Here is a 24,695-nt window from a genome sequence, read left to right as displayed (position 1 = left end):
GATCACACCTTTATATATGGTCATCGTTGCAGGGTCTGTCATCACTTAATCCCTTTTGGTTTCTTAAAAACTTCTGATTCTGTTGACCACGAGATGCTCCTCTCTCCAAACTTCATATCTTGCCTTTATCCAAAAGCAGCTAGAAATGGTTCCATTTCTTCTTATCATACCACTGATAAATTTCCTTCATCTCCTCTCTACCTCTCACGTGGTCTTCACCAGAGTTCCTTGCCATCAATTTGATTACCCTTACCGTAGTATTACCCTTAGTAGAATTACCCTTTTTTCAATTTACATAAATGATTATATTCATCACCAATGATACCATCTTTATACTGAGGATCTACAAATCTATCTCTATTTCTTTCCTGCTGATCTCATCGAAGCATCTCATAAACTGCAGCATGATAATTAATAGATTTTCTCACTGGTCTGAGAAAATCAAGTTGCAGATGAATGTAGAAAAAACTGAAGCCATCTTCATTGGATCAAAACCCTTCTTACAATCACTTCCTTATTATCCTTTACTTTTCCTCAACAATCATCTTATTACACTTCATAATTCTGTTATAAACCTCAGAGTCACTTTCAACCAACACCTATCCTGGAGTAAGCATGTATCAGTTACTTGTGTTCTTTCTTATTTTCCCCATTTGGATTACAGTTGCCTAGTTTATGGAGGAATCACAGATAAACGTGAGGGAAAATTTAGCATTAATAATTGCTTTATAAGAAACATTTTTGGGGTTCCTAGTTATACGCACATCTCTGGCTATTATACTGAATTACAGTGGCTCTATCCTTCTGTTCAATTCTACTGTAACGTAGGGGGTGGGGGAGAGCCCATCTGATAAATAGTTTTGATTTGTAGCCTTTAACTGACAAGTAGGAAAGGAGAATCATTTTCTCTATAGTGCATAGATTATAATTCTTTTTTTTTAAAATCATTAATAGATATAGTAATTTGTTGTATTTTAATATTAATTATTAAGTTTTATTTTAGCCTGATGAATATTTAAAAAATCGAACCAATTGCTAATGAAATCAAAAAGAAAACACTTTAAAGAATTATCAATATTTTTATTCTTATTATAACTAAGTCATAAGTCTTTGTATCACTGTTCATATTAAGACATTCAAAGGCATTTGGTGCCCTTTTTATTCAAAATAATTGTTCCTATTATTCTCCTGTTAATGGAAAAGGAAAACAAACACTGTTGATTGTGATGTTTTTTGACTTATTATATACTTACTAGAATAAAAATTATAAATTGATTTTTTATTACAGTAGAATAATGTTTCTGTAGTAAAATCATTTCAAATTGAATGTTTATCAAATTTATATAACAAATAAATAACTTTATTTTTGTAATCAGGCTGAAAGATCTTGAAAACAATATAAAGCTTGGTTATAGTACATAGTAGGGGAATATCCATACCTCTTTTGCAGCATTCTCCTCTTCTATACCATCGCCAATTACAACATAAGTACATTTTTTCTTCCCAAATCTAGAAACAATGCGCTCAAAGCAGCCTTTTTTGCCTAAAAGTAAATGGTTCAAAATCAAAATTTATGAAACTTTTACAAATCTAAAATTAATCAACATTTACAATAAGATAGTAAAGCAATAATGACACATTGTAATTAAAAGAAAATTTCTGAGTTAAGACAGACAAAATTTATAGGATCACTACCAACCATCTCATTAACCAAAACTATAAAATATCAAAGAACTCATCTAGACTCAAAATTCAATTAGGAGTAAAACAGTGACTACTCTACTTCAGGGATCTAGTCAAGTGGCCCTGCCTACATTCAGATGAGCTCTTGATTCTCTTCACTGCCTTTGGGTTTTCCTTAACCTTAAGATGATTGTGCTTCATAACCAATCCTATCCCAGCACTTCCTCAAATCAAACCAAACCCTTAGGGAACTTCAAATGGCCAATTTTCCCAAGGTTACAGGGTCTCTAGTACTGAGGTAATTACCTGTCTAGCATATTAATTATTTAAAGAACAACAAACAGCCCTAAACACAGCTCACCCAACACCATAATGGGTATGGATTGGACAAAGAAGAAAAAGTCTTGTTGTTTATTGTTTGTATTATTATTTAATCCAATATTTTTCAAGTTTATAATATTTTATTTTAAACAGCTACTACTAACAGTTTGATCATTTTGTGATTTAACACAATACTCCTTATAAATCACATCACAAATAATAAATTTCTTATTAAGCTTGGATAACAATGAATAAATAAAAAATTGTAATTTTTAAATAAACTGAATGAATTAGTGCACATGATTGAAAGAATGTAAAACAAACCAAAATATTTAAACAAAAATTCAAGAAGTCAGCCATCTAACAAGATAGGATTTATGATAGGAAACATGTCTAGTCTTAGTTATGTAGAGGAGGAAATGACCAACAAAAACTTAAAACGATATGATTTTGATACTTCAAAAAATAATTAAAAAACATTCAAGAGACGTCTTGTCTCAATCATCATTTTGTAGGATACCTATATCATTTTTTATGACTTCAAGGATTTTAAAATGTCTTTAGAATAAAGCATTAATTTTTATATCTTTTAAATAGTATAAAGTTTAAGTCACAGTACGAGCTATCATAACATAAGTGACAATATTTTTGTTATTATTGTAAAATTAACGTGTTTATATTGACAAAGTTGAAATGGTTATTGGTTGTAGCTAAAATATACTAAACCATACAGCTCATTAATTTGAAAGCATAAACAAAAATCTTACCAACTTTAGTCGCTGAGTAGATATTTTCAATTGGGAACACCTTTCCAATATCAAAAAGAAGGATCTTTGCTAATGCTGGAACAAGTTGTGTTCCCGTAACCAGTACATTAATACAAGTCTCCCTGAAAATTAAAACATATGTAAAAACATACATCACAATAGAATACAATTATATTTTCATGATTTTTTTATCTTATCATAAGGGAGTTATTTAAAAATTGTAATGATTAAGATATAAATGTTCATTACCTGGCATCGATGTGTTCAAGGCAAGTCTTTGCCAGGGTAAGCCAGTTGTCAGTTATTGCTTCTATATCGAATCTGAGGTTTTGCCATTCCTCCCTTCTAGGAGACTCGAGAAGACCTATGAAATGAATTAAGATAACATTGAATAATGTAAAGGGTTAAGACGAATGGAAGCAATAATAGTAAGTACACCAACCTTCAATTGAATTCCGGTGCGTATTGTACAGCTCCTTGATTATGCGATATCTGTAGGCAATTTTCAATATCAAGTCAGGTCCTCCAGAAAGTTTAGACCCAGAAATACCATCATTGGCAAAATCATATTCAGACAATTCCTGTCCATTGTCATCAGTGACAGTATCATCAATATGGACCTGGTCATTTAGCTGAAAAGAAAATTACTTCTCAACTTTTTGAAAGACGTTTGTTAAACATGTGTTTTCATTCTACTTAAGCTTGCTACAGCTTTTCAGAACGTAAACATCTCAAAATTATGCCTAGTAAAGTCATCTTAACTTCCCATAATAACTTTTGAAGTTCATATAGAAGGCTTTACAGAGTAGGTTTAGGTTAGGTCCCATGTTTTCCAATCTTGGTTTTGTATTATATATTGCATTTATTCATCTACACAATTAGATGAAGCTAAAGAATTTGTTTGTCAAAACTCGCAAATCTCAAACACTAACAGTCTGATGAAAAAAATCCTTTGTTTTAGAAAGATCAGTTATTGATGAAGATTATATAGGATTGTTGTTGTTGTTGACTGTTGCTTAAAGGCCTAAAAGCCTCTGGTCATCAACGCCTATATATACATATATATAGGATTGTGTTATGACCTATATGAACAAAAGAGTAAACATTTAGTGGCAAAATTCTGTAATACATGACTATAACTTCCCATGACAATTCCTGTGAAGCTTAAATTTTTAAAGTAGGTTCTTCTATGGCTGTAAATGTGCTGTAAGACTGGAATGTCTATTACTAGTTGTTTAATATTTGTTTTTATTTTTAAAAATATTGAAAATATTCTCTATATGTTCCCTTAGAAACCCCTTATCTTTTTATATATTTATACTATTATACAAAATTAAAGAGTCTGTTTTATATAGACTTTAGATTTTATTCAGTTAATCACCTTTACCTAGTCATCCTGTACATAAAGATGTGTATATTCCAAATTCCAGGTGCACAGATAGTATAAAATAAAAAAAAAATATTGGCATAGTGGATGAATAAAATCAAAGGTATGAAGAAAATAAACAGTAGATTTGTTTAAAACTTCAAATAAGTATAAATAACTTCTAAAAATATAGTCCCTATGAATGAAGTCAAGGAGAGAGAATAGACTTTAAAATAAGGATGTAGCTTAACTCATTGTTAAGGTAACTATAAGAAATCAAACTTTCTTCTGATACAAAATACATGTTAAACTAACCTCCAAGTCGCCAAAAAAGAAGTGTTTGTCTGCAAGCTCAAATATTAGAGATTCCATCCCACAACCTAGTCTCACAACAGCTTCCATGTCCTAAAACAAAAGCAAAAAAAAATAAAATAAAATCTCTAAACAAATAAAATGGAAGATAATTCTGTGATAGCCCTAGAAAACTAGGTAAATTAAAAATCATTATCTGCTTTTTCCGTTTTGGAGAATTAATTTGTCTTCTTTTTTCAGTTTCTTTATTTTATTAATTTTATATGAGTATATTAGCATTGCCGATGTTTTGGACAGCCCATTCATTGCAAAGGAACTGTTTTTAAATATATAGTTACAAAGTTTTTTGTAATATTAAAATTTTGAAATATAGCCAAATTATCTTTCTTTATTTTTAGTTTTTTTTTAATAAACCAATAAATCAAAATCATTAATATTTGGCTTAGTATTTAAAGTTTAGTCTCATTAAAAAAATTCTCTGAATTTGAATGCTACAATTTTGATTCATTTCATCCCATATACTATTAATGCTAATATATAGTATATAATATAGTAAACTCATTTATTCATATCACCAATGCCAAAGGAACCAAAGCTTTGTATTCACGCAGTAAATGAAAAATAATATGTCTTTAGTATCTAATATTTTCATTTGAATTTTATGTTTTAGACATTAAAGAACAAATTTGATTCCTTGTCTGTCAGGTAATCTGTAGTCAAATATGTGTTGGGCCATAATCGATCAAACCATTAAACTAATTTTGATGAAATTTTCAGAGATTGTGCGGGTTGGTACCTAGATGATTCCATTTCAATTTTATCATAGTCCATCCACTATTTTTTCTTACACATGCATCAAAATTAAACATAAAATTAAAAAATAAAACATTATTTTACATTTAAAAATTAGATTAAGTTTCTAAATAACTTACTTGACTAATAATCTTTAATTATTTTTCAACTTAAAAAGATAGCAAGTAACAATGAAAAAAGAAAAAAAAAACTTTCATTAGTTTTTTAACCAGAATCAGGCACCGTAAGAACAGATTAAGCAGTTCTTTCTGAGATTTTGTGAAGGCAAGACATGCATCTTTGTCATGATTCTTTCTCAGAAGCCACTTAAATTACACTTGTTTGGTCTCTGGAGAAAATTATTTGCAGTAAAATCTTGGGAAAGTTATTTTTAGTGGTAGTAATAGTCATTAAATATCAATTGTGATAAATAAACGATATGATTAAACAGTAAACTATATTAAATGTGATCATGAGCAAATTAATTATGATGATATTCGAACAAAAAACAAATAAAGTCAATTTAAGTGCAGTGTGAAGCAGAAATAAGTATGAAGAAGTGATCTCATTCAGCAGTGAACTGCAATGAAGACTTAACCTTCAAGTGTTTTATAACAGTTATAAAAAATTTTTATTGATGTAATATAATGTTAAATTAATATTTATATATATATTTTTTAATTTCAAGTTGTTTTTGTTAATATAAGAAATTTATATTTTTTGAAAAGTTTAAAGTTTATATTTCTTATATAAGTAACTAATATTTTCTCCAATGTTCAAAAATACCTGAAATAACTACATACTAAATTTAAATCATTAAATTACAATTTTATTTTATTATTTAATATTAATATAGTATTACTTTTATATTATAAAAAAACTTCTGTATACTATAAAACTTAAAGTCAGATACGTTCACTATATCAGTTGTATTCATTAATATATATCTTGATTTACTTTATTTTTAAAGACAGTCATAGAGACAGTAAATATAAAAAAAAACAAAAAAAAAAACATAAATCAGATTAAATTAATTTTTAAAACACACACACAAGAAAAAATACCTTCTTGAATTTAGTTGCATACGAGCCAGTCAGCAATGAATGGAAGATCATAATGGTCTCGTCTAGATCCCATATAAAGACCCTCTCTAAATTAGTAGCAGGTGCTGACACAGAAAGAGCAGATTGTATGCGAGATGGAGGACGTCCTCGTTGCCTAGTAGTTTCTTATAAATGAAAAAATAGGATTATAAAAGCATATTAAATTTAGAAATAATAAAGAATTAGAAGTCATTACTTTTAAAAAGGAATTTTACTTCTGTGAGTATATTTAGAATGTGAATCAAACACAACTTTTCATAAACATGATGAAAATGTTTGAGAGATGCTCTTTATTTTGTATAGTGGTAGAAAGCTAGTTGAAAATATAAGAAAAGATAAAATGCTGAAAGTTGTATTTGTTACACAGTTAATGAAGAATATATCTTAAAAAAAAGAAGGCTGTTTCTGTCCTTAAAATATTCCCATTAATGGTAAATCAATCCATAAAAAAATCATGCCGAAATAATATTGGAATTAAAGGCCAAACTAAAATTAGTAGATATAAAGAAAGATAGCAATGGGATAATACTTAATGAATATAAAGAGTATTCATAGAATATAAAAAATTGAGTCTATGCATTCTGTAAAAAAAAAAAAAGAAGAAAAATAAATATATATTTACACAAAGCATAAACTGAACAAAACAGAATTACATAATATTCTGTAAAAGAAATCTTAATGCCAAGTATTATTGGTAAATCAAGATATTAACTCAAACCGACTCTGAGCTTCCATTTTTAGCATAATGAAAGAAAAGCGACAAATCAAAAATTGAATAAAATTAAATTCTACTGAATTACATTTAAAATGGAACAAATCTATCTTTTGAAATCTAGATACAGAAAGTATAGATACTCACTAGTTACTGCTTGTTTATTAATAGGGCGTGCAGAACTTAGCTCTTCAGCTGTGGTCGAATCTGAAGAAATAAAAACAATGAATCCAAATTTCTCTACACAAAAACAAGTCAATTTGAAAGAAATATTTAAATGTTTTACTATGAAAGTACATATTCTAATGACTGGTACCACTAACACTAACTGTTGAAACACATAACCATAAGGTTTAAAGAAATAAGTGCATTTTTAAAAATTAATTTTAACAAATTATAAACCATTAGTATTACTGTATGGTAACAACATTGGGGTAATGTTTAAAAATTAATTGAGAATTCATTATGGTTCCTGACCTTAAACTATTTGGTGAAATGGATGAAGAAAGATTTCCCCTTTGACCTTTCTTTTTCTATGATAGTTTCATTGACGAGGAACAGTTCCAAAAATTAAATTTTATGTAAGTATTTGTTTTAATTAATTTTATTTGAGTCTTGATAAACTGAATGTTTCAGAATTAAAAAAAAATTCGGACTTTTTAAAAGTAGAGTTTCTATAAATCCTTTCGACTAAGGTTACTATATAATCGATTTTTTTATTTACTTTTTTTTGTTCATATCAAACCTAGATGATAGAACATGAGATGAAAGATCTATTAGTTACAAATCTTTGTCTCTGAATGTAAAAAGATAATAAAAAAAAAATTCTGTTTTTACCAGAAAAGATAGCAATAATTTTTATATTTCAACTGAAAAAAATATTTAATTAAAATAAGAATATTTATCTTATATTATACCACTAAACTATGGAAAAATTCAAGCCTGATTTATAGCAGTGCCTGGCATTAACATATCATAACAGACAATATTTTCAGAATCAATTGACTTTTACCAAAATGTTTTTATATTATTTTAAAAATTTTTATACTATTTTAAAGTAAATGTTTTTATATTAATAGTTTCTTTTCTTACCTGGAGAACTCATCTCCAAAAGTTGATGAGATTCAGATGGATAGTAACGCTGGTAGACTGGATCAACAACCCTCTCATGAGGTGAATAACCAGAGTAGCTGCCACAATTCTACAAATTAAGCATCTTCTTTCAGTCTGCTAATAGTATTAGTACATATTATGATTAAGGTATAGCTCTTACATAATAATTAAGGCTCTTAGAGGTTTAGAAGGTGATTCATAAACTAATTATATATACCAGGTCTGTAAATATAAAACTGGAATTTTTCTATAAACAGTGCTTACTGTCTGTTACCTTCAAACTACATCATTGCGTTAATTATTTTTATTTACGTTTTTACACATGAAAACATTTTTTAACTCCCAACAATAATTCTTCATTATAACAATAACTTCATTCAATAACTTAAAACATGTCGAATTTTGTGCCTGGAAACTACAATTTGTAGACAGCATCAATTTTCTGTTACCATCAGTGGAAAACTGCTGCATAATCACATAAAATACTTGGAGCGAGCATATCCTTGGTAAATCACAGAGCTTTGTGTGGATTCGAAAAATTCAAAAGTGATCAAAATCAAAATTGAAACATAATCTGATCAGAGAAACAAAAAATGTGAAAGATCATCAAAAATGTTTGATGATAGTGATTTACAAGTATTGAGGATGAGACTAAAATGCAACAAAAATTCATAGATTGACAAAATGTGATATAAGAAGCTGTTTCCATAAGTTTCAAAGTCTTGGAAAAGATTCAGAAAATAGGTAAATGAGTTCCACATTAACTGAGAGAAAGACAGCAGGAAAACTGAAGGAATACTCACTAAGTACAAAAGAAAATCATTTCTCCATTGAATTGTAACTAGTGGTCTAGAAAGTAAACAGAACCTGTTTGCTTACAAGATCCCTGGTGAAACCGTAAAAAGTGGGGTGAAACACTGGTGTATTATAATTAGTTTTGTACTGTTTGAGCTATTTTCTTGCATGCTGTCCAGACCATCTTCCTTCATTTTTCATTTTCACTCATTAAATTTATATTTTTTATATGAAAATCCCATGTCATGTTTACATTCCTGGTAGTATCTACACCTGTTTTTTTTAACAAAACTTAATATTACAGTATAATTATAAACTTTAAATAAATAAAATTAAATTATCAAAGCAATCAATTTAAACAATAAAGAACAAAAATTTAAAAGGCTGATTTGTGACTACAGGGAACTAACTGTTCCTTTGTTATGTCTATTACTACTATTTGAATATTATATTCACATCTTATTGTCATTGAAGTATGCAATTAATTATTTATTTATGGTAATGTAAATTTCAATAAGGATTTTTTACTTACCACCTGGTCCCAGTTCTGCTGATAATATGCCCTATCATTGAAGGCAGAGTGGTTCTCGTGAGGAGTGCTATAATTCAAGGGGACATCACTGGTCTCCCTATTTTCTACAAATTAAAAGTGTTTGATTAAATATCAAAGACAAATACTTTAATAAGAACAGCTGTCTTGATCTCATAATGCTTACCATTGGGTAAAGGACAAGTCACTGAATATGGTGGAATCCGGTAAGACCCATTTAAGTTATATTCATCATATGGAGCAGCAGCACTAAAAGTAAATTATAATCAGATTTAGTATTGGAAAAAAATTAAAATGGAACAAAAATCAGTGACTACATGTTAGTTTCATTATCAATTAGTTTCCTATAAAGTGAACTTTGCCTTATCATGCAGGCTGGAACTAATTATTTATTTTAGCACGATGTGATTGTGATTGATTATATAAACCATTGCAAAATTTTTGTATTTATTTCAGTCGCTATTAAGAAGATACTAAAATGAAACTCAATCCATCAAAAAAAGGATTGTTAATTGTACGAGCTTAACAGTCTAATTAACAAGAGAATATGTCGGGGAAGGAGGGGATGAGTATTTCATTTTTCTATATACCTTACCCGAACCTGCCACAAATTTTAGACATGAATCACTAAATGGCAATGAAGAATGAAGGAACTTCTTTTTACAGAGAGTCAGGAGAAGTAGAGGTATATATTTTCCTGTAGTATATGTTAAAGTGAGATATAAAAATTCATTTTTTATTGTATACACGTTGCTCTGTGGCAAACTGTGAATATATCGATTGTACTGCTTGCAACGGTTTTGTAACAGTTGGTCGGTAGGTTGCCATTAAACGTTGTGTGTGTACTGTTTTTGTTCTCACTACAGTAAGAACGTTTTATATTATTTAACCGTAACAGAAAAAACAGTAATAAAAGTAAAAACATTTTATTTGTGCCCATCACCCCCGCGCTCAACAATATAGAAGCGTATATAATCAAATAAGATTGGATATGGAAGATGTTTCATTTAGTAAGCCACTTTAGTATCTTTTAGCACTGCACAGGTGTTGAAATTACTGATATTAGTTTCATAATTCATATTTCAACTAACAATAATTCTTAAGATGTTTTTATTTTGTAATAGTTGTGTTATAAGCTATTCAACGTCAATAATACCCATTATTTAATTTGGAAGAAATATAAAAGCTAAAAGAAAGTTAGCAAAGCCAAAATTATGACTTTTCTGCAATTTTAAGAGGAATAATGTCAAGCCAAATGTTAAATATTGATGAACATGAAGTAAAGTTGTCATTTAGCAAACAGATTAGAAGACTGAAGAGTTTTAGGAAAGAACAAGAAGTTCTAAGACAAAATTGGTTGAAATACACTACGATAAATATTGAAATGGTTTTATATTAAAAATCTTTAAATATATTTTTGATTATAGTAAAATAATTCAACCCTTTTTTGGCTGATGGATCTGGTTTAGCAGGTACTCGAAAAACTCATGAGATCTGCTAAATTTTCTCCTATAGTTACAGTCCTCAGATGAGTCACAAAATCAACTAGAGCTACTAATTTAGTATGAATTGAATTTGTTTGATATCTGTTATGAAGTAGTTTAAACTGGATATTAATATGTGATAAGGGATGGGGGCATTACCAAGTAGGTGAGGGAAAGTAATAATCAGCTCTTGAGGTAGGTTAGTGCCTGTCTGGTCAGAATCTTTGGAGAAAATGTACATAACACACTTTGAACTGGAGATTCTCATATAGTCATAGTATCTACTAGGCTCATGTTAATTAAGTTTGACAGACACATGAAATACCAAAACATCAAAGTATTACTTTAAGGAATTTGTATAATCTGCTACATCAATTCCATCAGCAATATTATAGGGCAATGATGTTGATAATTTTACTTAAATCTATTACAATGCACAAAAAAAAAAACAACACACCTGTTATAGTAATTGTATGAAGGGATGTTGTAATAATCTGGAGACCAATTACTAGATTCACCATTGAAATCAGACATTTCAAGTTGATCTGTAAAAGTAAATAGTTATAACAAATTTATGCATACACAAACTGATATCATATGACCATATAAGATTTATATACTGGAGCAATGGACAGACATATAAGAATTGTTGAAGTTAGAATTTTTATCATTCTTTAAAATTCAGTAGATTACAGTGGCCAAGCATGTTGAGGGACTAGTTTGAATCCAGTCAGGAAAAACATTTTCATGATGAACCAAAAAAATAAATTTTCATCTTCTCATTCAAGTAAGAGTAACCTTTATTGACCAGCCTTTGATCCACTCTAGTTGAGGTGCATAATGACATTAAATCATAACAAACAGAAAAAAAACATGGATAATTTTATAAAAATATTTCCTTTGGTAATATTACTTATTAATATTATTATTATTATTGTATTATTTAACAGTTTGGGTAGATGGTCTACTCCAATAGATTGGAACTATATTAAATATTTCACCTTTCAGTATTAAGTATTAAAGTTTAAGTTTAGTATTAAATTATAGATAAAATAACAGTATATATTTATTCACATTACAAAAATCTTACCAGGAGAATATTGGAGATTTGACCAATTATAAGATGTCTGATTGTTTTCAAATGGTGAGAGAGCTAAAGGAAAATAATAATAATTAACAAGCAGCAATAACTTTTGGCATATAAAGAAAGATTAAATATATAGTAAAATAAAATGAGAATATATTTATTTACGTTCACTGTTGTTCGGGGAGCTGCAATCTGAATTATTTTCATCAATGGGAAAGGGAATGTCCAAATTAGGTGGCAAAAATCTACAAAATCATATATTATGTTACTTATTTAGATAAGATTAATTTAATATTAGTAAATATTAAAATATTAAAGCAGTAAAAGCATAATTAAGCAATAAAATCAGTTAAAGCATAATTAAAAAGTTTAAAGCAGTAAAACAATATTACCTTACAATGACCATTATTTATTATTAAAATGAAATGAAAAAATAATTTTATTCCGGGACATATGTCCCCTAATAAATAAATACATGGATCATGCACTTTGATTTTTGTCTGGCAAGCATTTAAAAGTTTCCAGTAGGCAAAATGATATTACATTAAGATCTTGGCTTAACTACTGTTTATAATGTTAATCAATATATGCTTAATTATATTGTTTACAATGATGCAGAGGTTTGGTTATGCAATAAGTGAAGAAATAGGAGTTAGGTTTAAAGGAAAGAAAGATGAGGATTGGCGAATGGAGATGGGGAGGGAATTCCAGAAGGAGGTTACATGTATGATGAAAGATTTGACAAGAAGGCGGTTCTATAGAAGGGCATAATAATTCAATCAGATGGGATCTGGTGTTTAATGAATGGATGTATAAATGAAGAGTAAGGAGATCAAGGATATTGGTAGGTTTTTTTATTTTAAGAACTTGGAATAGGAAAACACCAAGGAGGTATTGCCTTCGAAAGGTTGGATAGAGCCACTTCAACTCGTTATACCAGAGGAAGACTTGTGAGCACCTTGGAAACCCAAAGAAATGAATCTTACAAAGCAATTCATGAATCTCTTCACTCTCAACTCTAGACCTGCAGATAGCCTTCCATAGACCAAGGAACCGTAGTCGAAGTGGGGGAAGACGAGAGAGGATACTAGGAGCTGATGGGTGTTCTGACGGAATCTTAGAAATTGTTTCAGTACAGTGATGGATGAATAGATGCACAGATAGATTTGCGTGTGATTTAGGAAATATGATTATTCCAGGAGAGGTGTTGGTCGAAGGTTACTCCAAGATTTTTTATTGTAGGATAGAAGTGAATCGGTTGGTTGTTAAGGAAGAGTAGGAGATAGCAAGGGAGGGAATGATGAAGGCACTTGAAATAATAATGGCCTTGGTTTTTTCAGCATTCAAGTTCAAATAATTGTTTAACGCCCATTCGTTAATGCTATCAATGTCTTCTTGTATCTTTTGAATGGCCTCAAGCATCTCAGAGGGGTGGAAGGATAGATAAATTTGGGGATTGTCTGCATATAGGTGATATTGTGTGTGGTGAATAAAATCAGGAAGATCGTTGATATAATGGAAAAAAGGGTTGGTGAAAGTGAGGATCCCTGAGGAACACCTCATGTCAGAAGAAGGAGATTTGTTTGGGATGATAACTGTTTGGGAACGATGAGACAGGAAGGATTGGAACCACTTCAGGACACTATTTGACATGGGAAGGTTTAAAAGTTTATTGAGGAGGATCTTATGGTTAACTGAGTCAAATGCTTTCGAAAAATCAAAAAGAACTAAAATTGATATTTAATGATTGTCTATAGAGAATTTGAGGTCTTGGGATGCTGTGTGGAATGTTGAGAGCGAAAACTGGATTGGAAAGGATTAAGGAGAACTTTTTGCTCGAGAAAATTAATAAGTAGGGATTGGTCTAATTTTTCTAGTGGCATGGCGAAATTTGATAAGATGAATATTGGCCAAAAGTCAGAAACTGATGAAGGAGAAAGTACTTTGTTCAGTGGTCAGACCAGGACTTGCTTCCACGCTTTGGGAAAAACGAAATTTTGAAGGGAGAAGTATGGTGGGGGAGACAAAGTTTGATGATCTTAACAGGAATATGGTCAGGGCCGTAATCATTAGTTCTGGATTTGAAGAATGCTGAGATTAAGTTATCTGAGGAATATTTAAGAAATAAAAGTTATTAGGATCAAATCAGATTTTAGGAATGTGAAAAGAGGAAGAGTCACTTAACGTTGTTGAAGGAGGGGGAGCAGCAAAAAAGAATTAAGCTTGTCCGGATCGACTGGATAATATGGACAGGATTTGGAGCTTACAACAGAGAGGTTCTTTAGGATTTTTCATTTGGATTTAGGATTAGGTGTTTGGAATAGGATGTTGTAAAAGTATTGTAAAAGCTCCTTGGCGCTGCGTAAGGCTGTTTGGGTAAGGTTTCGGAGGGACTTGAAGGTGGAAGAGTGCTCAGAAATTCTGGTGCATCTGAAGTGTCTTCTGGCTGCATCTTTTCTTCTCATTACACCTCTTATTTCTGAGTTGATCCAGGGAGCCGGAGAGCGTTTGAAGGTACGGGTTTTCAGAGGAGCGTGTTGGTTTAGGAATTTAAAGAGAGAAAAAGCTCATCAAGATAGGGACCAATGTTTTTCATGGTTAAGGAATCAAGGTTTCAAGGTGTAAGCCTGGGAGTGGGAACATTGTAGGAAATTTTTATGAGGTCATTAGAGGAAAGAAAAAGACAAAGGATTATTAATCATGGTAAACTTACAATAACTATTAATTTAAGATAATAGTACAGAAATTCTTGTTTTCCGGTTGAAATATAGAACCAGTTGAAATACACGTAAAACTTACTTATGGCGATCTGAAAGCATTGCTACAGCAGAGCTTTTTCAACCTGAAAAAGATAAAAATACTGCTAATAGCACAAAACAAAACAATTATAAATTAATAATTTATAATTACACAATTATAAATAAAATAATTAGAAATATTCCTCACAATAATGTATTAATTTATGTAATAGCACAAAAAAAAAATTCATACATTGTTTCTATCAGATTAAGTATTCTGATAGGTATAAATAGGAAAACACTTAGAATAAGCTTACATCACTGATGAGCCAATAAATAAAAGATATGAAAAAGAACAAAAATCATAAGTTTTACTATTGAAATGTTAACAGTCTCTCCCTCCATCGCTACTTTTACCTTTAATTTATGTTTTGCTTTCAAATTATAATTTTGTGATAGTTATATGATGACCACTGGTCTCTTCTTTACTTAAAAGAGATTAACAAGAAGAGGCACAAAGAAGAAAGGTTATGGTTCTACATGAGGGAGTATAAGTTTCATTACTACCTGAATAAATTTATACTTAAAAATAGAAACTTATAAATTTAATTTCAATTGGAGGCCTGGCTACACATATGGAGGATATATTCCAAGGCAAGAAATTAATCTAACATTTTTTATATTTGAAATTGTAATTTTAATTTTAGCTGTAATTATAATTTTAATTTTTATATTTGAAATTATAATTTTAAAAGCTTGTACCTATAGGTTTATTTTGTATATTTTAATGAACATACTGACAGACGCACAAAAGTTCAATGTCGAAAATTGGTCAAAGGAGCCATTATTCGTTTCGTAAATGCTTCTCTATCCATGACCAACTTCTTGAATTAACCTAGAGTGATTCCTCTGTTCCTTGTCAAATTTTATGGATCTGTAAACTGACATTACCGAGTTGGAAGTGCACATTTGTTGCTTTTCCTTATATACTGATTTATTTAGGAAAGTATCCTGTCAACATTAATAAGTTTGATTCCTAGGTATTGGTATAAATCAACCTGTTCCCGATTCAAGCCTTCACAAATCACAGTTCCTTGTTCTTTCGAATTACTTTTAGACACAACTATGTACTTGGAGTCAGATTGATAGTCATTCTTATTCAGCTTAGAGCTTCCAATGTTCCTCTGCTTTTCATAATTATGTGTAAGTCATCGACAAAAAATAAACTCTCATATAAATTTGGCATGCATTTTCCTATTCTTTCTATTTAATTAATTTCAATATTAAAAATAAGATAACCTTGATTCTATCGGTCTGATCTCTGCTGACAAAACCTAACTGTGATCCACCTACAACTATAGAACTGGAAAATCTTTAACAATGCCAAATATGGTATTTGCACTCTAAGATAGTGTTTTACAATTATAAGTGCCAATTAGAAGTATTATAAGAAAATTAGCTGTTATGGTGTTGATTTATCGATCAATTGTTTTCCGAGTGTACATGGCCAGGAGGCAAGATTCTTTGCATTATTTGATGAAGAAACAGAAAAAAATTTGGAGTCAGGTCATAAATTAGGTCTAAATTTGTGATTTATAACAACTAGCTGAGTAATCAACTAATGATCTGATAACAAAAATAAATAATTAATATTATTCTCTATAAAATCAGTTTATTTATTTATCAGTTCGGCAATAGAAGTACATTACTCAACAAATAATTTGAAAACATAATATAATATAAATATTAGAAAATATAGATATAATATAAAATTGATGAGTACAACCTAAAGTGCCTTATGTTTCTTCATCAGTTAATTGAAAAGAATTTTTTTTGTTTTTTTTTTGAAAAGGGACATACCAAAAAGACCTTATCAGAAATCAATATTTTGATAATATTACGTTACTTTTGCCTGAGTGAAACGCTTAATTAAAGTGTACATCACAGTTAGTGATTTTATTTTAATGCTTATGAATCATTTAGAAAAAATTATTTAACTATTATAATTTAAGACACTTCACTGACTGACCCATTTTATGTCTTAGGATTAAGATAAATTAGATCTATGTGTTAAAAAAACAAACAGTTTCTTTTTTTTTTAACTTAGGAGGTCAATAAAATTAAAAGTTAATTAATAAATGATAAGAATAGTAAAGGAACGAATTGATAATTCATTCAATGAGGCACTCGGCTGTAAAAACATGATATCTAACATTTATTATGGAATGAAGTTTTTGTCCTCACTGGATTCTTTGGGGCCAATTTCATAGATTTTGGTAAGCATTTTTAGGAAAAAGAAAAAATAATTCATATATAATCTTTTCAAATTCTTGAGACTGGTATTTATTGTTTAAATAAATCAATTTGTATCCATGTTAAGTCTCAGGACTCTTTACTATTTCATTAATAATTTAACATTTTGGCCAATTCACCCATCCTCAAGGACAATCTCATATAAATTGACACCCCACATCCAATTATTTAAAACCTTTTTACAAGCTATTGTGCCCAGGTCATTAATAACAGTCAAATCAACCTATTTTGTAACAATTTCATTAATTTTTAAAACTTAATTTTAGATCAACTTACCAATATCAACTATCTTGTCAACAAACCATTATAAACTATTATTATAGAATAGTTTGTTGATATTGTGAAGTTGATCTAAAATTAAAAGTTTTAAAAATTGATGAAATGGTGACAAAATAGGGTGATTTCACTATTATTAATGACCTGGGCACAATACCCTGTAAAAAGGTTTTAAATAATTGGATGTGAGGTGTATATTTATATTTAATATTGTTCTTGAAGATGGCCAAATAGGCCGAAACGTTGGACTGTTAATGAAATAATAAAGAGTATTGAGATGTAACATGATACAAATTGATTTATTTAAAGAATAATAATGTTAGTATTACATTATGATAAGTGACTCACGATTAAAGCTAAAATATTGTGTTTAAATTTTCAACATTGTTTTATTTTTTCAGTAACCATTTTTTTACGACTGAATGTCTCATTTATTAAAAGCCTCCTCATAAAATGTAAACCACATGGAGAATCATAGAACATATTAAGGAAAGGTTAATTCCAAGTTAAAATTAATATAGATATAAGAAAGTAAATTTAAGCAGAAGTTTCATTATTCAAAACTAATTCACCTAGTATTTAAGGTAATAATTTATTTTTAAATGCTAATGCGAAAAGTGAAATACTTATTCTTCAAAATGATTAGATGGTGATTCTAGAAATTATTCAGAATAAAGTTAAATAGATTATTGTTAGGCCTACCACAACAAACCAGCCTCTTACTGCAGTGGGATCCACTAAGAAACTAATTACATCAGAGTAAGAAAAGTGTACCCAATTCATTTAAATACCTAGTAATTAAAAAATTTTTTTTACTATAATGACAGTAATTACTAAAAATAAATTATTACACCAACTAATTTTCCATTTTAAAAATGTTTTAACAATGATAAGATACTTTCCTATGAACCAAACCTCTTGTACTACCTCATAGAAGGCTATCCTATTGTTTTCCAATAAACGCAATAATTCAATTACTTTGTCATCCAGTTGCTAACTTGTAATTAAATTTTCTCAAGAACAAAGAATTCACTCTTGGCCCCTCAGAATAAGGCATCAAAACAACTTTTAAACAAGTAATAAACTCTAAAATAGAGTTTGTCTTAACTAACATCATAAGGAATTCTAATATGCAGTACCCAATTTTTGACAGATACACAGTTCTCTGCAATTATTTTAGTTTTTCACATATCTAATTTTGATTTAGAAATAAAAATAATCTAAAGCATTAAAATTGTATCTTTAATTGCAGACACTAGATATCAGCAACCTCTTAGGAAATCATTCACCCAACCTTACTATAATTTAAAGGTTGACAGCCTTTTCTAGCTAGAGATGTATCTAGTTTTATTTCTTTGCTTCTGAAAAAAATTAATATAAACATTTTGCTTTTTAATAAATTACCTCAATTAGAAATTTCAAATTCATTTAAAAATGAAATCGATATACATATCAGTAAACTAAAGAAATTATCTTGGCTGTTCAATGAAGGTTACACTAAATCGTTAAATGATTATTTTTTTAGTTAAGATCACTTTTATGACAACACTAACCTAAATTAAATACAAATCTAAAACTATGATCAGCTGATAACATAGGTAGTTTTAAAGTGTCATTGATGTTCACGGTTTGTGAATTTCTTAAAGACAGATACCGTATGACTGCTACTGTCACCGTGGAAACGGGCCTTTAAGCTGAATAAATAAATGTATTAAAACTTGCTTATTCAGAGTGCTACAAGTTAGGATGTGCCCTACCTCCACTGAAGAAGATCCCTTTGTGGGATTTGTTCGTACCATTTAAGTGAGTAGCTAGTGGAAAGCGACCACAGTATTATCTAAATTGCTGTAAAACAGAGGTTCCACGATGCTGGTGGCTGCAGCTATCGCAGCTTCTAACATCGTTCTAACAGATATTTGCCGTCGAACTATCCGGATTTACTTGGTAATTGGTAGGACTATTAAACTATCTGCCTATATCTGACGAACTTGCTCGACAGACATCTATCACGTGGGATCTTCGCTTTATAATAATATTGTAAGAATTTTTGAAATTTCTATATCTAAAGCTGGTCAAATAAAAACAGTTGTGGAACTGGAACAAACATATTTTCATGAGACCTTTAAATTTTCATAATAAATCATTAACCATTGATGTCACAGTGAAGTATTAGTTAAACACATCTATTAGTATCTTTTAGTTTCAATTATTTCTTTCTGTTTTTTTTTAATTATTCATTGTTTAGATTTTTTATTTTATCTGTTAACAGAAGATCTGGTATATCATTCTGAAGCAGTGCTACTGATTTGCGGGTATTTACCCGATTTTCAGGTATTTTTCACCTTAGGGGGTAATTGTCCGGTAAAAGGGATTTGGTAAGGTTGATGTGCTGCACCAGTTGACTGTTAGGGGGTATATATGACAGTTAAACGTAGCAGTTAACGCGACTGTTAGTCCACTGATACTACTTGTACTATCAATTATCCCATCAGACCCAGTTCGTCACTACTGTCGCGATCGTAAACTGTCATAGCTGTAAATGCTGTTAAAACTTTAATTATCAAACAGTTACACCATGGTAGAGGTTGCGATTGTTTATGCAATGACGGATACAATACGATAGTTCACTGTCAAACAGTTGCTTCACTGACATTACTTGTACTATCAACTATCATGCCAAAATTTGCATTAGAACAATCATGACTGTAACAGTCATACAGCTACAGTTATAACGAACGATTCTCCAAGAGCGGGTAAAGTAGTGGATATTTGTTGAGTAAAACAGGTATTATCAAGGCACTAAGCGGGTATTATTTAGTCGAGTGAATCGGCAGTACTGTTCTATATTGATACGTTATTTCGAATATATTAGTGTACGTTGCTTAGATTAACTTCATTTATTAGTATTTATGGAGAAGATGGACGGGGGTGCGGTAAGTAAATGTACAGAGGCACATAAAAAAATATTCGGAGTCTATGGGGATAAGGCCTTAACAGAGCGCACGTACCAAGTTTCGAGCAGAGAAGTTTAACATAAACGACGCACCGCGATCTTGTCGCCCACAAGAAATTGAAAAATTGATGTTAAGGCGATAGTCGATCAAAATCCATCCCAATCAGTGCGAGACATTGCAGAGGTTCTTGACGTATCACGTACAAGTGTAGAAAATCATTTGCGGAAGATCGGCTACGTTTTTTGGTAGCTTGGTGTTTCGGTCCCCCACTCTCTGACGGAGCCAACTTGGCAACACGCATTTCCATTTGCGATTCACTGTGGAAACGTCAAGAAAACGATTCATTTCTTAGAAGAATTGTGACAGGGGATGAAAAGTGGAATGTCTACGATAATGGTGCGAAAAAAATCTTGGAGACTTAGTAACGAACCACCTGGAACTACATCTAAAGCGGGATTGCACCCAAAGAAGATAATGCTTTCTGTATAGTGGGATTTCAAGGGTGTAATTTTTTATGAGCTGTTGCCAAAAGGTGTATCGATCTATTCCATTCTATACTGCTCACAATTAACAAAATTTGATGAATCAATTCGAAGAAAACGCCCAGAACTGGCAAATCGAAAGGATGTCGTCTTCCATCATTACAACGCGAGACCCCACACTTCGTTAGTGACCCACAATAAATTGTTAGCCCATGGCCATCCATGGGATCCCATGATCTTTTGCCCCACCCTCCCTACTCACCAGGCCTTGCTCCTAATGACTACCAATATTCACACACTACCACTATTATTCCGCTCTCTACAAAATCCCTTAAGCGGAAAACGGTTTGATTATTCAGCTATTGGAGATATGGGGTAAGGAAATCGAAAATAATGGACATTCCATTGTATAATAAAATATATATTATGTACTAAATATACTTGGTTTTCTTTCGCCCAAAAAACGGAATGGATTTATTTGCCGACGCTATATAATATTATAGAGGTAAGAAAACAAATGATAAAAATATTATTAAAAATCAGACAGTGCTTATGTAAATAAAGAAAGAACATAATGAAAGGTGCAGAAGAAAATGTAGATAATGAGTAATTGAAATTAAAATATGTAAGTAATGATTAAAAATATATAAATAGTGAAAAAAATTGAAATTAACACAAGTTTTACTTGTTTGTATATCTTTACTGACCGCACTCCTGACCATTCCCTTATTTCGCACCGCACGGTCAGTTATTAACACATCATTTTACTGCTTAATTTTTAATTGGATATTTTAATATCCATTATATATAGATTTAGTATTTTTGACCCTATCATGGAGTGTTAAAAGCCATTACTTAGTATGAAACAATTTTTTACAACATATAAAATAGTACGTACCATTTCTGGAGAACGGGCGAAAACAGCACAAGAAACAAATAAGGACTGAACTAGCCAAAGGTGGTAGGTTAATCAAATCACCTAGTAATCCGATATTTCCCACGGTATTTTTGGTGTGGAAGGGGTAAATCGGAAGAATTAGAGAAATATTCGAAATATTGGTAAAATCATTAAAGGGTTGAAGGGTTGTTGGGTTACCTGCACCTCCCGGTAGCCCTATTGTGCCTTTCGCTCTCTAATTCTTTCTGTTCTTAGAGGGGGGGGACTGAGCTGTATATTACTTTGCCCGTAAAGCTAGTAAAAAACAAAAACAAGGAAAAATACCTTGACTGAAGTTAAGGAACAACTTATTTCACTAATATTAATTAACTAATATATTCAATTTTTATATACTAGCTGACACAGCAATGCTTGGCTATAGCTAGATTTGAGAAGATTAATTATAATTATAGATTAAATGAACTCAATTTATAGTTATATTTAACTATTATGGTATTTAGTTAAAACTAAACGTTTACGAACACTATTATTTTTGCAATCTATTTTTACACATGTGTAATTTAGGTACCTATCAGAATTTTTTTAATGTTTTGTACTATATTTCAATGTTTCATTTCACAACAAAACCCAGGTTTCCATCTATATCTAATATTGATAAAGAGAAATACCGTGCGAAAAAGTAATTCTTGAAAAAATGATGAATAAAACACAAATTGACAAAAACAGTGGTTGGTTTTTTAATGCATATCTATGCAAAATTTTAATTGCTGGTTTGTGCAATTTTTAGTTCTTTGAAATGTTATAGCATTTGCAATGTGCTTTAAATCAAGGTTATTATATAACAATCGATTTTTTTTTCGTTTAACAAAAAATATTGCTCATTGCATTAAATTAGTTTAAGTTTATAAAAAATTATACGAAAACCATTAGATGTTTCTAGTAAAGTGCATCAACGAATTTGTTTTAAGAAAAAATTATGTTTTTTTTTTATTTGAAACTACAATTTCGCCCTTACAAAGGCATTAAGTTTTAATCTACTATCTACATACATGTGTTAGTATGGCTTGGAAGAGCAGACATTCAGCTACATACATTTATGGTGTATCACAAAAGGAATACTTTTTGTGTTTCAATTCATGCCAAAAATGTTTTTTCGCCGGATGAATGGAGGATTTAATAGCTTTAAATTTTCCAAAAACGACATGGTTCATTTAAAAAAAAAAAACCAGTATATGAATCAGTTGAAAAGCTTATTATGGACAAACATTCCAATCATGGCCTTTTATATATATTGATGTGTTCCCCTTATGATTTTTTTTTTTTTATATTCCTAGCCTCTTTTATTTTTAAACTTATCTTGTACATTTATTTCAATGCATTCATTCTGCTCTACTTACCAAATATATTTTCACTTTTTTTTTTATACAAGCCTGTAGCGATTATTCTTGCATTTATCTACATCGTGTACATTTGATGTTCATATTTGTATTTATTTATACATATATACACATACATGAACGCCAATTATACATGTAGATGAATGCACGAATAAATATATTAATTTATATCGTATTCCCGTAACCATAAACAAAACGGTTTGATTGGTTTTACAGGCTCTGGGTCCTTAAAGGTATACAAAATGTAGATATGATTTTTTAAAAAAAATATTACTTGCTAAAATTACAATAATGCAATAAAAATATTATAATAGTTTCTAAAATTCTGTTATTGCAATAGTCTCCTCGAGTCTCTAAAATACCAACTAGTCAATGTTTTGTCATTTCAAGTATCTTCAAGTCAGTCAAACTTAAATATCATGAGTATAGAGAAAATGCAGCACATCTCATATCAACAGTATAAAAAAAATACTTATCAACTACAGACGGTAGGTACTCTTCAATCTCCGAACACATGCTGAAGGAAAAGAAAATGATAGCTTAACAAATGGGATAGCATAGAGTAAGAGTTTGGTGGTTATTAAATAGAACATTTATTGATTTAAACTTTTCAGAAGGCCAACGTTTCAGCAAAAAAGATGAATAGTACAAATAATTTTTTTTTTTTATTCTTTTGAATGATCAGCGATTTTCAGCATTAGGTAGTCAAAAGTATTAATAAGCAAGCTCTAACATTAGGGATTAAAAAGTAAATTGAATAAATGTTTCAATGTGCAATCAATACGTTTTGATGACCCATTATATCATTATTCAAATACGTCCTTTCATAAGTGATAATTATTCTTAATGGTATGACTAATGTACTTCTGTGTTGAAATTTAATAAAATAAAGAAATAAAAGAATTTCGATTCTGAATAGTTTACTTAACGTGCTAAGTGTATCCTAAAATAAATATTGTTTCTTGATGTGACGTAAAGTTTTCCTATTTAATTTTACTAAACCATTTTCTATCAAATACCTGTTTTCTTGAATGTTGGGTAACAAACAAAGTTCTTAGAAGCTGTAGGTTTGAGATCTTCTCAGGGAGCCGAACAATTTACCTTGTACATGCACTAGCAAATGACAGACTGAGCTCTGATATTTAGAACAAAAAAGGGTGGAGAGGGAAGAATAAAAGGTAACAATTAACTCTTATCGGCTACTGGACGCAATATCGAATTTCCTTTAAAAATGGGTAAAACCCGTGATATGATAGCAAAGCACTATTGTTCTGCTGTTTTGATTATTAGATTGTGTATTAGGTTACAAAAAAGTTAATAGATTCCATTAGTAGATAAGATCTCATAAAAAACACCTGTCTTTATCAAATCAGTCCTCCCATCAGAAGAAAGTAGCATTTAGCATCTCGAGTTACTATCACGGCCGTCTTTATCAAAGAGAGCCCTGTGTTTAATTGTATGAACTTTGAATTATAAAAAATACCCTGGTTAAAATAATTAATTCATTTAATATTTGAGAAGTAACAAACAATAACATGAAAATTAACTTTTA

The 24,695-nt window shown here is 30.1% G+C and overlaps 1 protein-coding gene across 4 annotated transcripts in view; it reads right to left on the bottom strand.

Annotated features, from left to right (window-relative positions):
* Window positions 1-24,260, bottom strand: part of LOC106684002 (eyes absent homolog 1) — a 27,559-nt gene extending 3,299 nt beyond the window's left edge. Inside the window, exons 1-15 of one of the 4 annotated variants that reach the window (XM_014425829.2) lie at window positions 24,163-24,260; window positions 14,885-14,927; window positions 12,251-12,330; window positions 12,089-12,151; window positions 11,456-11,543; window positions 9,681-9,763; window positions 9,497-9,600; window positions 8,149-8,257; window positions 7,204-7,263; window positions 6,306-6,469; window positions 4,453-4,542; window positions 3,214-3,403; window positions 3,021-3,135; window positions 2,772-2,893; window positions 1,440-1,543 (exon numbers count right to left, since the gene is read on the bottom strand). In XM_014425829.2, coding sequence (XP_014281315.1) covers window positions 1,440-1,543; window positions 2,772-2,893; window positions 3,021-3,135; window positions 3,214-3,403; window positions 4,453-4,542; window positions 6,306-6,469; window positions 7,204-7,263; window positions 8,149-8,257; window positions 9,497-9,600; window positions 9,681-9,763; window positions 11,456-11,543; window positions 12,089-12,151; window positions 12,251-12,330; window positions 14,885-14,904 — 1,392 coding nt within the window. In that variant the 5' untranslated portion in view covers window positions 14,905-14,927; window positions 24,163-24,260. The other 3 variants (XM_014425824.2, XM_014425815.2, XM_014425838.3) reach the window with 3 other exon arrangements.
* Window positions 24,261-24,695: the final 435 nt, after the last annotated feature.

Source organism: Halyomorpha halys, unplaced genomic scaffold (genome assembly GCF_000696795.3).
Source record: "Halyomorpha halys isolate HHAL.00 unplaced genomic scaffold, Hhal_1.1 Scaffold29.1, whole genome shotgun sequence".
Classification (NCBI taxonomy): domain Eukaryota; kingdom Metazoa; phylum Arthropoda; class Insecta; order Hemiptera; family Pentatomidae; genus Halyomorpha; species Halyomorpha halys.
Note: the sequence above shows the minus strand (reverse complement) of the source record. Positions and strands in the feature narration are given on the sequence as shown.